The 13,081-nt window shown below is 39.4% G+C and overlaps 1 protein-coding gene across 2 annotated transcripts in view; it reads right to left on the reverse strand.

Annotated features, from left to right (window-relative positions):
• The window catches only part of PALLD (palladin, cytoskeletal associated protein), a 207,587-nt gene that overhangs the window by 39,055 nt on the left and 155,451 nt on the right, over positions 1-13,081 (reverse strand). For both annotated transcript variants that reach the window (XM_032224482.1, XM_032224483.1), the window contains one exon: positions 1,551-2,231. In XM_032224482.1, coding sequence (XP_032080373.1) covers positions 1,551-2,231 — 681 coding nt within the window. The remainder of the gene's footprint in view (positions 1-1,550; positions 2,232-13,081) is intronic.

Consider the following 13,081-nt stretch of genomic DNA (forward strand, 5'->3'; position numbering starts at 1 on the left):
TAAATGAATTTAATAAAAAGTTTTGAATGCCAGAGTGGCAGTGTTTACAAGTTGGAAGAATGGTGCAACATGAAAAAGAAACCTTAACATTGCAAAAGATTATGTTTGAAATTCAAAAATTATTAGAAGTAACAGAGGAAATGGATAAGAGATTGGAGAACATAGATCGTAGAACAGTAAAATTTGATGGAAAAATTGAGGATGTTTATCAAATGAAGAAAGTGGAGGTCAGAGTTCTAAAAACTGAAGGAAAAAATAAACAAAGAGACAAGAAAATTGTTGATACCGACAGTGAATTGAATGTGGTTGGAAAAGGAAAAAGTGGAATATGGAGAGGGAAAATAGATGGACTGGAGCTCTACCCCAGATTTCAAAGTATAGAAGAAGAAAAGAGAGAAGAATTGATGGAACTAAGGAGATAAATTTTGTCAGAAGCACTAGTGATAATCAAAGATAAGCTGATCAAAGAAGCAGATGGAGGGTTTTGAGCTTATACACGATATGTAATAAGCAATAAGTTGTGAAGAGAAGTCCATACAAAACTTATTAAGGAAATAACCAGAATACTAATGCCACAAATGGCAAGAGACATAAGACTGCACTATTACGGGAAAGACACAGGTTGATGTAATGAAAGCTTATAATAAAAACATTAAGTCAAATTTAGTTAAATTTAGAGCATAATTTTTAAAATGAAGTGATAATGGATACAGTAAATAACTGATTGATAATGATAATAATGCATATATATGTATTGGTCTGATAAGAGGAAATTTGACATAAATTGCAAATGACTACAAAAGGAAGTTTAGAAATTCTGTTATTAAATATAACCAATTTTTATTTACAACATGTTATAAAGATGTAATGTTACTGGATGATACTGGAAGAGCTAATGGAATGCCATTATGTGGTTTTGCTTTAAATCTGGAATATTTTATATAAAAGGACGTAAAAACAATTATAATCAAATGAAGGTTAAGGTATGATGATAGTAATATATATAAATATTTTTGATTTAAAATATATGATTTGATATGAATTGTAGGTGATGACTACGGAAGGGATGCACGGAAGTTTTTGTTACCAATTGACAAACTTTCTACAATTTGTAATGGAAGATGGTTTTGTGGTTTTTTTGTGTTTTGTCTGTTTGTGTTTATTCAAAAATTAAAAAAAATCTTTATAATTAAAAAAAGAGCTCAATTCACAAGAATAAACGTTTATGTCCCTTCAAATGAAACTTGCATATAGATTCCTGGTGCACAAAATACAGAATGTTAAATTATTAGAAATCTTGACTATTATATTTTGGATAATTGAGAATGAGAAAAAATCAGACCTGTATAAAAAAAGTATCAATTGTTATCAATCTTGTAAATCAAAGAAACAACAATCCTAATGAAAAATTATGAAAAACATTTCCCACTCTTCTACAGAAAAATATACATTTACTTAGGTTTTATACATACAATAAATTCATGCATTTCAAAATTAAGAATAAATAAGAAAAACTATTTTTGAGAACTTCACCAAATGTTCATACTTACGATGGTGTAACACTTTTGGGAAGTCCTAATGCATTAACGGACATTGGAGATGGCCGAGATGGTAGCATGGAGCTGAGAAAGGCTGCTGGAGACTGATTAGAGCTGGACAATCTGGATGTTGGAGAAAAACTGCAGGAAGGTGAGTGGACAGAAGCTGGGAGAGGAGGTGGAGGTGGTGGCAGTGGAAAGGAATCTTCCACTGAAAAAGTAGATGTAGGACTAAAAACAGGGGGAGGGGGAGGAGGTGGGGAAGGAGACCCCGGATACTCTTCCTCAGGAGCAAATGTCTGAGAAAAAGGAGGGGCAGATGTTTTACCATACTGCTTCTGAGAAGCAGTTGGAGATATTGGGGATGGAAGACTAGATGTGGAAGAGCCAGATGCCTGTGTTACGTAGCTCGAAGCAGGACTAATATTTTGTGCAGCAATAAATTGTTTAGGACGAGCATAGTTGAAAGAACTGGATGTCTGCATGGCAGGAGAAGAATGAGAGTTCAGAACACTCATTTGCACAGGAGAAGGACAATGGCTGGACTCAAGTTCTTGGAATGAAGATGGAGGGAGAAAAGTTGGGGACAAGGGAAGATTCTGGAGGAAACTAGCTTGCTTCTGATGACACCACTGGTCTGCTTCTTTTTCCAGCCGGATTTGGTTCTGTAACTGCTGAATTCTTAAAGGATCCCTATATTAATAAAAGAAAAAGACAGAGAGTACATTGAGAAAAACAATTCTGGCAGGAGGTTAAGGAATAGATATACCATTTTTGTCTTACACAGACATTAGAAATGTAATTTATCCAAAACATAAGCATAATTAGTATACTGGAAGTAGAACATAAATTTTCGGCTGCTTCTTCATAAGTTTTTCCACATTAATCCCAGCAGACTTTGAGAAATTAAATGTCAAAAGTAAAATGTCAACCTATCCATAGAATGCTTTATTTTTTTTTCTTTAAAGAAGAGTTTTACACCTCCATTTAAACAAGGGTTTGGATTTTGAATAAAACCATCAAAGACTGAAAAACTAGCATCAAGTAATACTTTTCACAACAGTAGTGTTGTTTTACTGGTAAAGTAAAGGTAAAGGTTCCCCTTGCACATATGTGCTAGTTGCTCCTGACTCTAGGGGGCGGTGCTCATCTCCGTTTCAAAGCCAAAGACCCAGCGTTGTCCGAAGATGTCTCCGTGATCATGTGGACGCCATGACTAAATGCCGAAGGCACACAGAACACTGTTACCCTCCCACAAAAGGTGATTCCTATTTTAATACTTGCATTTTTACATGCTTTCGAAATGCTAGGTTGGCAGAAGCTGGGACAAGTAATGGGAGCCCACTCAGTTACGTGGCACTAGGGATTCGAACCACTGAACTGCCGACCTTTCTGATTGACAAGCTCAGTGTCAGTCTCTTTTTTACTGGTATACATTTTCTTAAGTCACTTCCCATATTAAAAATGAAATAAAATACTAAAAGGATAACTCCATATGCTTGAACAAAATTGTTTTAATGGGTAAATCTAGCTTTAACAAACAGAGAAATATGGTTGTTGTTTTTTTAATGTATCCCTTATTTTCAATTTACTTCTTTGTGGCTGTTTAGATTCAGCAAATATTCTAAACCAAAAATCTGGCTGCTTGAGTTTTTCTGATATTTATTTCTATAATGAAATAGTATATTTATAATTTTAGTTTTTAGAGATGAGCACAGCCTATTTAAGTGTTTTCTATGCACAGTGGCCTCTAACAGAATGCTAAACTATAAACACTAGATCAACAAATCTTTTCTTGTATCTTCTCTGGTGAGCTGCTTAGAGAACAGAAGCATTGACTTCTATTCATACTTTCCATCTTATCAAGCAAGGTAGTTTTTTTTTAATAAAGTCAACTATTGCCAAGTCTGGTAAAGTGCTTTGGCTCCAATGTTTTCATTATTACTAGTGTTTTAGTTGAATTTTTCTTCCAAACCTTCCCATTTCAATAATAGCTGTTGTTATAATTTTTATTACACTGTCATCAACACATTTGCAAATATTTCTGGGATATAAATATTTTATAATGCCATGCCTACATAACACTTATGCAATGAAATGGCCAGTGTTAAATTAAATCTTAGCCTGAATATTTCCTTGTAAAAATGTTTCTAGATCTTTACCTCTTAATGAGCTTTATTAAATAATATAAAATACTATGCAGTTAATTTATGCCAGGTGTGGGCAATAAGTCCCAGTCTCAGCCACTTTGCACTCTAAGGCCACTGCTGCCACCCTAGCTGACCTTTGCTGTTTTCTTGCTCCCACTGCTGAAGAGGCGTGACTGCCCTGTCCTTTTGCAAGGAAGCTGCTGGACACATGAAAGCCATTTTTCACAGGTCTTGTGAGCAAAGCAGGTGTTGGGAAGAAAGCCAAAGTCAGGTAGGGAGATCAAAAGGATGTATAGATGAGTGGAAATAGGGGGGAATTGAAGTGACCATATGAGTGTTTAGTATGGGTGGGCTGCTACAGGCCCAAATTTTGTTCACGTTACTGCTACAATGATTGTAACTTTGAAGACTGATCATTAGACTGGTCAGTATCACGGTAACTTTGAACAGTCACTGAATGAATGATCATAAGTTGGGGACTACCTTTAAAGATCATGATGATTCTTCATTGTTATTTCCCTTTTACCTTAATTTCGCTGTCTAGAAGGGCCATCATCTGCTCTCGTTTACCTAGAAACCAGGCCCTGGCGTGCCCTTAATTGGGATATCCACCTCCATTTATTAACCTTAAGTAGCTAGTCAGAGAGAGTACAAGAATGGAAGGAGGTGCAAGAGAGACCTCATCCCCTTGTTGGATGACTCTCTGGAAGGCCCATCTCCCCTTTGCCTTCCCAGCAGGTGCAAGTCCCCTTCACCTAAGAAAGGAGGTAAAAACAAGGGCAAGTCAAAGGCCACACAGAGAGCAGAACTCAGGAGGCAAAAGGCCATAGCCAAACAATTGCCAAGGCCCAGAAGGAGGCACAGAAACAGTTGGAGACAGTGACCCAGGCGGTGGCAGTTCCCTCTCCTTCTGAGACCCCTGCACCAGCCAAGGCCCTAGGCCCTGAGGAAGCTCTATCTACAGACAGTGAAGGTTCTGGGATTGAGGACTTAGACATGGAGGAGGCCCCTCAGCCCTCTGCCTCGGAAGGGACAGACAGCCCAGGGGCCGCAGGTTCTGCCGTCTCACCTATGGCATGGGTAGCTACCAGCCTGTGTAGTAGTACCTCCCCTCCTGATATGGCAGCCATTATTACTGAAGCCATTAGATGGGGTATTGCAGCAGACTTCCAACAAAAAACCTCCTCTGCTGCCCAAAAGCATAAGAAACATAGTAAGAGAATAGCGTCAACGGGCCAATCAAGGGTAGCCCCGGTCCAGGAGGCAGGGTCCTAGGGGTCTTCGGAAAGCTCCTCCTCCTTGGAGGATGAGGAGGACCAGGCCCTTCAGGATTCTCAGCTGTCAGATGATGAGAATTCGGATCACGACCAGATCCCTCTTCAAGCCTGCCATGTTCAGATCTCTTTTGCTTAGGACTCAGAAAATAGCCAATCTAGAGTCAGCTCAGGCCACTAGGTCCAGGCAACCAAAAGGGATTCAGCTGGACTGATGCTTACCAAACCCATTGTGCAGAAGGAGGTAGTTCCTTCACCCCACTTCTTTCTGGACGTAGTCCAACACCAATGGAAATCCCCGGGGTCGGGCCCTTTTCCCTCTGCCCAGGGAAAACAAACTTTTTTACAATATTGGGCCAGATCTAGCCAAGGCCTTGGAGGTCTCCTCGGTGGATGCTCCGATAGCGGCATTGTCCTCACCCAATGTGGCCCCAAGCAATCTGGAAAATGCCCTGAAGGCTGAGGATAGAAGGGTGGAGCACATCCTCATTAAAGGGCCACCAGTCAGCCACCTGGTTGATTAGAGCGGCTATGGCTTCATCCTTCTTTAACAGGACAGCTCTCCTGTGGCTTCAACAGTTGAGGGATAGGATCCTGGTCTCGGATTCAAGGTCTCTCACCAGGACCTCAATAAGCTGAAGGCGGCCCTGCAGTTCTCAGCTGATGCCTCCATTAATGCAACCAGGTTCATGGCCAAATCAGTGAGGTCGGCTATAGTAGCCAGGCGTCTATTATGGTTGTGGCCTTAACAGACCGATACCAAAAACAACCGAACCGTTCACAGGAGAGTTATTCGGAGCTCCCCTTGAACCCAGGCTTATAGAATCAAAAGAAAAAAGGAAAATTATCCCTTCCGTGTTCCGCAGGACTGAGAATCGGACTGCACTGTATCGTCACAGGTCATCCTTTCAGAACCCGGATGGGGGATACGGGTTTTCCTGTCCAGCCAGAGAGTACTCTGGACGCAAGGGTCCCCAACAGCAACAGGACAGAATGGGTAGGGATTACCAATGATTCCCCCCTTCCAGGAGATCTTACAGAGCTTCAGGAAAGTCTCATCCCTATCGCAGGCGAAAGTGACTGCGAAAGGAACCTTCCCATCGGCGATCGTTTGGCCTTCATTGCCGATCGATGGGAGGAGGTAACAATGGAGGGTTGGGTCAGGGAGATGGTGAAAACAGGCCTCTCCCTAGAGTTTCTCTACTACCCCCCAACACGTTTCCACCTCTGTCCCATATCTCAGGATCACGAAAAGAGGTGCCTGGTAGACCAGGCCATTCAGCACCTCTTGGACATACAGGCCATAGTTGCTCCTACCATTTCAAAAGGACAACAGCAGCTGTTCCACAGTTCGAATCCTGTTGCCCCCCCAAGGCCCGCAGATCTGTGACTTGGTGGTCTTCCCCGGCCTTAATGCAGGGGTGCCTGTTCCGGGAGCCACATCAAGTAACAATGACCACCGATGCCAACCTGATGGGATGGGGGGCCTATTCCGGAACGGAGGTGGTGCAGGGCCAGTGGACCCACTTGGAACAGCAACAGACAATCAACTTTCTGGAGCTGAGGGCAATCTCTCTGGGGCTGCTACATTTACACTTGTCAGTGGCAGGGAGGCACATGTTGGTCCTAACGGACAACATGATGGCGAAAGCCCACGTCAACAGGCAGGGGGGCACCCGGTCCAAAAGGTTGATGAAGGAGGCACAGCTGCTGCTGACCTGGGCGCACCTCCTATCCAGTCAGGCCAAACACATCGCAGGTACCGACAACATTACAGATTGGCTGAGCTGGTCGCAAGCAATGTTCCCTCTAAGCTGCACGGCCATGCAGCAGTTTCCAACTGCCACACAGGTGGGACAAGAGGGACAACATCAAAGAAATGGTGGAATGAGAGAGGAGGAGCCAACGTCACAACAATACGGACGTGCGGTCTCGATGCTCCAAGACCTCAGCCAATACTTTTGCCACTGAGTGGTCCAATCGGACCCCAACCATCCTGAAGAGACAGTGAACAGGAAGAATACATCTTGCTGACCTCAGGGACATCGCAAAGTCCCTGATTGATGCAAGAAAAGTTCTTCAAGCCGGCGACAAAAAATTCAGCCAAGGCTGACGAAGTCAGGGCGGCTCCAAAACAGAAGGATACGGAAAGAGAAAGTGTTTCTACTGGTGAGGAACTTTTACTGTTTTAAAAAGAGACTGCCTATAAAAAACTTAAAATTAATTTAAATTAGAGAACAGAAGAATCAAGCGGCGGAATTAAATTTGGAATGGTCTTGGACAGTGGTTATCTTACTTTTTAAATGCTATCTTCATGGATGGAATTTATGCCTTTTAAAACGAATGGATTAAGTTTTCTTCTATTTTTCTTACTTTTATTATTCTCTGTAACCTATGGTCTAAAATTTTCCTCTTTCATTACTGTGGGTGTTCTTCTAATCCATTTAAAAATTGGACTCTTTTTTCTAACTTGAAATACAAAAAGAAATAAGAAAATTTGCAACAATAACACTGCCACTCGGAGGCTGGAAGGTTTGTATATTGGAAATGGAACACTTTTTTCTTCTTCACTGATTGTTTTGGCTTGGCACTACAATCTATTGGACGCTATGTGAGAATAACCCACACGGGGATGCTGTCTCCACTTCTTCGGAAAATGAGCATATCAGGTAAACCAACACTACAATTACCATTAAACAAGTCCAACAAGACTCATCAGTGGAAGAGAAGCCCGCCACAAGATATTTAAATAAGGGCTTCCTCAAAGGCAGAGTTGGTCCTACTTAAAAACAGCTTTTTGAAGAGGAAGGCAATTTTTATGTGAAGTGGGCTTAAAACACTATATTTGACCAGATTTCACAAGCTAAACTTTATTACTAGACAGATCCATAAAGCAATATTAGACTAAATACTATAGTTTGCTATGTGCCCAGTATTTTAAAAATAATAATAAAATGTCTGTTGATTCCCCCAAAAACAGAGCCTTTGATAATAAATTTTGTAAGGATTGCAGAGTAAAAGCAATATAGTAGTTATGTGGGGATCATTTAATTAACAAACTCCCCATAAAACCTCATGTACCCATATTATCCTCCATTCCAGGCCATATCTGTTGATAACAATCTGAAGTGAAAGAGGAGAACATATGAGTGGATTTTTTGCTTATTTAAAATAATGAATATTACTATATAGATATAGGGTTACAATCCAAAACCAAGTTAGTACCACCAACCATCAATCTCAATGGTCTAGGTTCATTTTGTTCTGTGGTAGGCTCTGACCATAGGGAAGAATTTATTACAGTGTTCTAAAAGTGAACTATATTTTTAATCAGCCAGTGAACAGACATTGTAAGAATACTCTGCTCCAATGCTATTTTTGATACCAGTTTTCCTGCCTTATCGTAATGAAACCCACAACTGTATTCATGCCTGCTTTCCATTTTTTGTTATCTGCCAATGAGGTTTCCAACTAATGTTTGTACTAAGAAAACCAGAAGCAGTGATAAGCCAGGAACTTGTAAGAATGCATTGGTATGTCCAACCAATTTTTCCACTTACAGGAAGTATTTTTCATATTGCAATAATGCTGAGGATATTTTTTTCAAATCATGTGCAATTCAGATAACAAAGGAAGAAAGCTATGGGAGCTGGGGGGAGGATAAGAAAATATGAGGGGCGGGGGAGCAGGTAAAAGAAAAAAGAAGAAAAAAGACAAAGTATTTTTGTGAAGAGAAATAGAAAGGATTAAAAAAATCTAGATGCATTATAAACTGAAAAGAATGGGGGTGGAATTTAACAGGGAGAAATGTAGAGGTTATACATCTGCATAGAAAAATGGTAGGTGTAAATAGAGGATGGGGGCTTGGCAGTTGCACACATACAAGTGATATATCTACCCAGATGTCTATCAACCATGCTAAACATGATCCGGCAGTTGCTAAAAAGGCAAATGTTATTTTTGACTGAATTAACAAGGACACAAAGTCCAAAAAAAGAGTGGGTAGGTGAGTAGTAGTTGATCTACTTTGTTAGATCTTTACTTGAAATACAAGAACAGTCTGGAAATGACAAATTGGGCAGTGTTTAGAGGAGAGCTGTGAAAATTGTGAAGAGGTTAAAAAACAACACCTTTGAGGAATTCTGACAGAATCCACTCATAATTTGCCTAGAGGAGAGAGAAGAAAAACGTCTTCAAATACCTTTCTCTCACAAAGAAGAGGGAAAGAATATATCTATATTCAGAGGGTAGGACCAGAACCAACAGATTAAAACTATACGGAAACAGCTTCAGACTAGACATGTAGAGAAACTTTGACGGTATGAGCTGTCAGACAGTCTAACAAGCTACTACATGAAGCAATGAGTTCTTTTTGACCAGAGTTGTTTTGCAACAGAGTCTGGATAATCATCTTCCAGAGAATCTCTAGTCTAGTGGAACCAAAAGAGATTGGACTGTGACCTTTAAACTCCTTTTCAACTCTAACTCTATACTTTCAATCATCTATACTTCATAATAATGTAACTACGGTCACTGTATTTTCTTGGGGTGGTGGTGGAGGACAGACTTGAAAAAGGGCAAAGTCTGAAAGTGGTTCATAAAGATAAAATAAGTTTGTTTATAACTTGATTTACAAAGGGAAATTAAACAGCAAAACTAAGAAAAACTGTACAAAAATATATATTCTAATAAAAATCTAAATTACACAGTACATATACATTTATTGTAAAAGGACAATTCAATTCCCACATTTTTGATGTGAGTGCAAAAGATTGTGCATTTAGTGGTATCATTTGTATGTTAAACTTAAATGACCAAAATAAAGAACAAAGTGAGTTTTTCAAACAACAACCCCTAAACAAGAACTTTCTAAAATAAAGGACTGTAAATATATGTTAAAACAGGAGTCCCCAACCCCTGGACTGTAGTCCACTACGGGGCCCTGGTCTATTCGGAACTGGGCTGCACAACTGGTGGGCCAATAAGCACATGTGTGCAGCTTGACTTGCGCAAGTTGAACTACACGCATGTGTGCTGGCCTGCTGCTCGTGTGACCCGGTTCCCCTCTTCCCCCACCCCAAGTTGGGCCACCAAGCTGCAAAGGTTAGAGACTGCTGTCTTAAAACACATAAATTAGGACAATTTTTAATCACAGTGCTATGTTTTAATATTTTGGGGCAATTTTAGGTAGCCTGGGCTTACAAATTACATATTTCCATATTTTCTATCATCACAATCAAAGATCAAATATAGAAATTACAGTTTTAATATATTGGAAGGACATCCAGTTCATTAAGATTACTACAGAAATGGTCAAATTAATGAGAAAGATTAATAGATTTATGCTGCTGTAACATTTGGAAGAAAGGAGAACAGGCAAAACGGCAATTTTCTTGAGATGGAAGAAGCGAAGAAGGGAAACAAATGTTCCCTTTTAGGCAAAATTTTATCTTAAGAAATCAATGTTTTAGAAAATATTCTAGTTTACTTATTAAAGACTATTTAATAATATTCTTTCATCAGTTTCATGTAATAATGTTTGCAGACATTAATGATGATCATTTAAATTTCATTACATGCTGCAATCATTATAAATAAATAGGACCTTTCTACTTGCTTTCCAAAGAATTGCTACTCTGGGATTTAAAACAGGATCAAACTTAATTATGCACCATCTTTACATGTAATCCAGTTTTCCCAATAAAGAATCAGTGATGATAGGTCTGGCTAAATAATGAATTCAGAATAGAAGCATATAATTTTCAGCTTTATATTGGAGATCACCTCCATCCCAGTAGAGAACAGGCTTTTCTGCAGAATAAACCTAGGGCAAAATTAAAAGTCTTTTGAATTCCCCAAATATATGGTTCTATCATGGTTGTGGTTCTGAAATGTGGAATGATAAATAATCATCCCAAAGCAATTTAATATTTGTCCATGGGAAAAAATATGCCTTTCCTTTTTCAAGAACTTAAAAGTACCATTCAAATGTACATTTGCTTGTTGATACACTTTATGATGTCACTGTTCCCATAGAAACCCTTTTGTCCACACAATTGAACATCTCATCTGCCAGTACAAAAGCATGGGAAACTAAGAGAGAAGGCAACACCTTGAATCTGGGAAGATCAAAGCTGCTTAACTAGGACACTACCACTCTATGGCCCTGAGTGCAGCTCCATCTTAACACATCAAAGATGGCTCAAAACATCGACTGGTTACACAGTAAGGCAGAGGTCTGTAAAGTAAGTCACTACAGCTCTAAAGGACCCAAACAGCTACATTGTAAAATTGTCAGTTTTATCGATGTGCCCAGTTTAAATATAAAGGATCAAAATCAAAGAGGATACAACGAACTTGATTTGGGCAGTCTGGAGGAAAGAGAAGTCATTGTAATAAAAAATAATGACAAGAGTAATCCCAACAATGTAGAAGGCGCAGTTTGCCTTTTCAAGCAAGGTTCTTCCGAACAACTCAATGTTGTGAGCTGGATAAGCAATGATCTTCAAAAATATGCAACTGGATTTCAGTATGGATTGACACCAGCAAATGAAACTTGTAAAAAACAGGCTTATACTATATCAACTGATAGGTTGCCCACCAGCCACAAAGGAAATTCAAATGATGCTTCTTATGTCAATAAACTTTGCTCCCTACTTGTTCAAAAGGCATGCCAGGAGATCAAGGACAAATTGGAAGGTAGCAAGAGCGATGTACACACTCCCATCAGTGGTGAGAACAAGACTGCAACTTCAGGGTCTGATAGTGGTTCAGAAAAGCCCCGGTTTCTAGACTTGCATGCAAAAGACATTTTTGGAATGGCTCTGAGAATGATGCAGCAACACCTACTAGAAAAAACAAGGGAAGCTTCTTGTAAGATAAATGCCAGGACACCTAACTACACTCACAAAGATCCAACTAATTATGATTGGGCTACAGGAAGCCAAAGTCCCAAGTGTACTCCAGGAACCAGTGGGACCCAAGAACCTCTTTTGAATGAACCACCAAAGACAAGTATATCAGGTATCCTTTTGTCATTCGTCCAAAAAATTTTGTGTGATGCTGCTTCAAATCTGGATGATGGTTCCAATGATCCATGCCGGGCTTATAAGCAGGCCCCAGTTCATAAATCAGGCTCAGGAGGGAAAAGGCCTTATTAAAAACAGACTAATGGAACATGGGATGTATGACAATATGGATCAAATAAGCTCACAATTTATTGACCAGTTGGTATAATCTGTGATGACGTTGAACCAGCTCATGGCTGGAGGCAATCAATGGTTCTAATTTAGTGATAGATGGCAAGCAGAAGTTACAATTGCTCATCACAAATCTTGGCAGTGCTAAAGAAAATATTTCTTCTATAAGAACATTTAATAGAAAACAACTGGGTTTAATCCATTCTGGAAGCAATGCTTAAAATTAATAAAAAGCCAATAATTTCCAGAACACAGGTCAAGTGTTACCCAGTAAATGCAAGCTTTCTTATGTGCTGCCCAACCTGTCTGATATTTCAAATAAGCAAAATGATGAATTGTCTCTGAAGAATTACAGCAAGCAAGATATACTTCAGGAGCTAATAAGATACCTAGGAAACAACTGATGGGTACCACTTTGCGATAGATACTTCAGTGCAAATTGTTTGATTGTCTCTTTGCTAATATCAGGAGCCAACTCTTCCCTTGCTTAATGCTCCAATCCAGTTCAGGCATCTAGACTCAAATTTTCTCTGATGTGACAGCTGCCATCATCATAATTTCACTGTGGACCATAACAACATCATCATACACTATGACTTCAACTGGTAGATAAAATAGTAGCTGGGCAAGATCATCCATTAAAAACATTGTAAAAAAGTGAGCAGGAGACAGGCTGTTGTTTTAATCACTTCATTATCACTTAAAGCTTCACTAATTTATGCAGTAATCTAAAAATGCTGCTCTCAGAAACACAAATTAGAAGACTGCACAAATTTACTTTCTTAAAACCAACCAGGAAATGTATTCCTAAACTTGATATTGTTTTTAACCAAGGTTTGGAAATGAGATAGGAATATAAAACACGAGCACCTATGAAGTGTAACTTATAGGGGAGAGTGTACTCAAGTTGGATGTTGACA

Source organism: Thamnophis elegans, chromosome 9 (genome assembly GCF_009769535.1).
Source record: "Thamnophis elegans isolate rThaEle1 chromosome 9, rThaEle1.pri, whole genome shotgun sequence".
NCBI classification, from domain to species: Eukaryota; Metazoa; Chordata; class Lepidosauria; order Squamata; family Colubridae; genus Thamnophis; species Thamnophis elegans.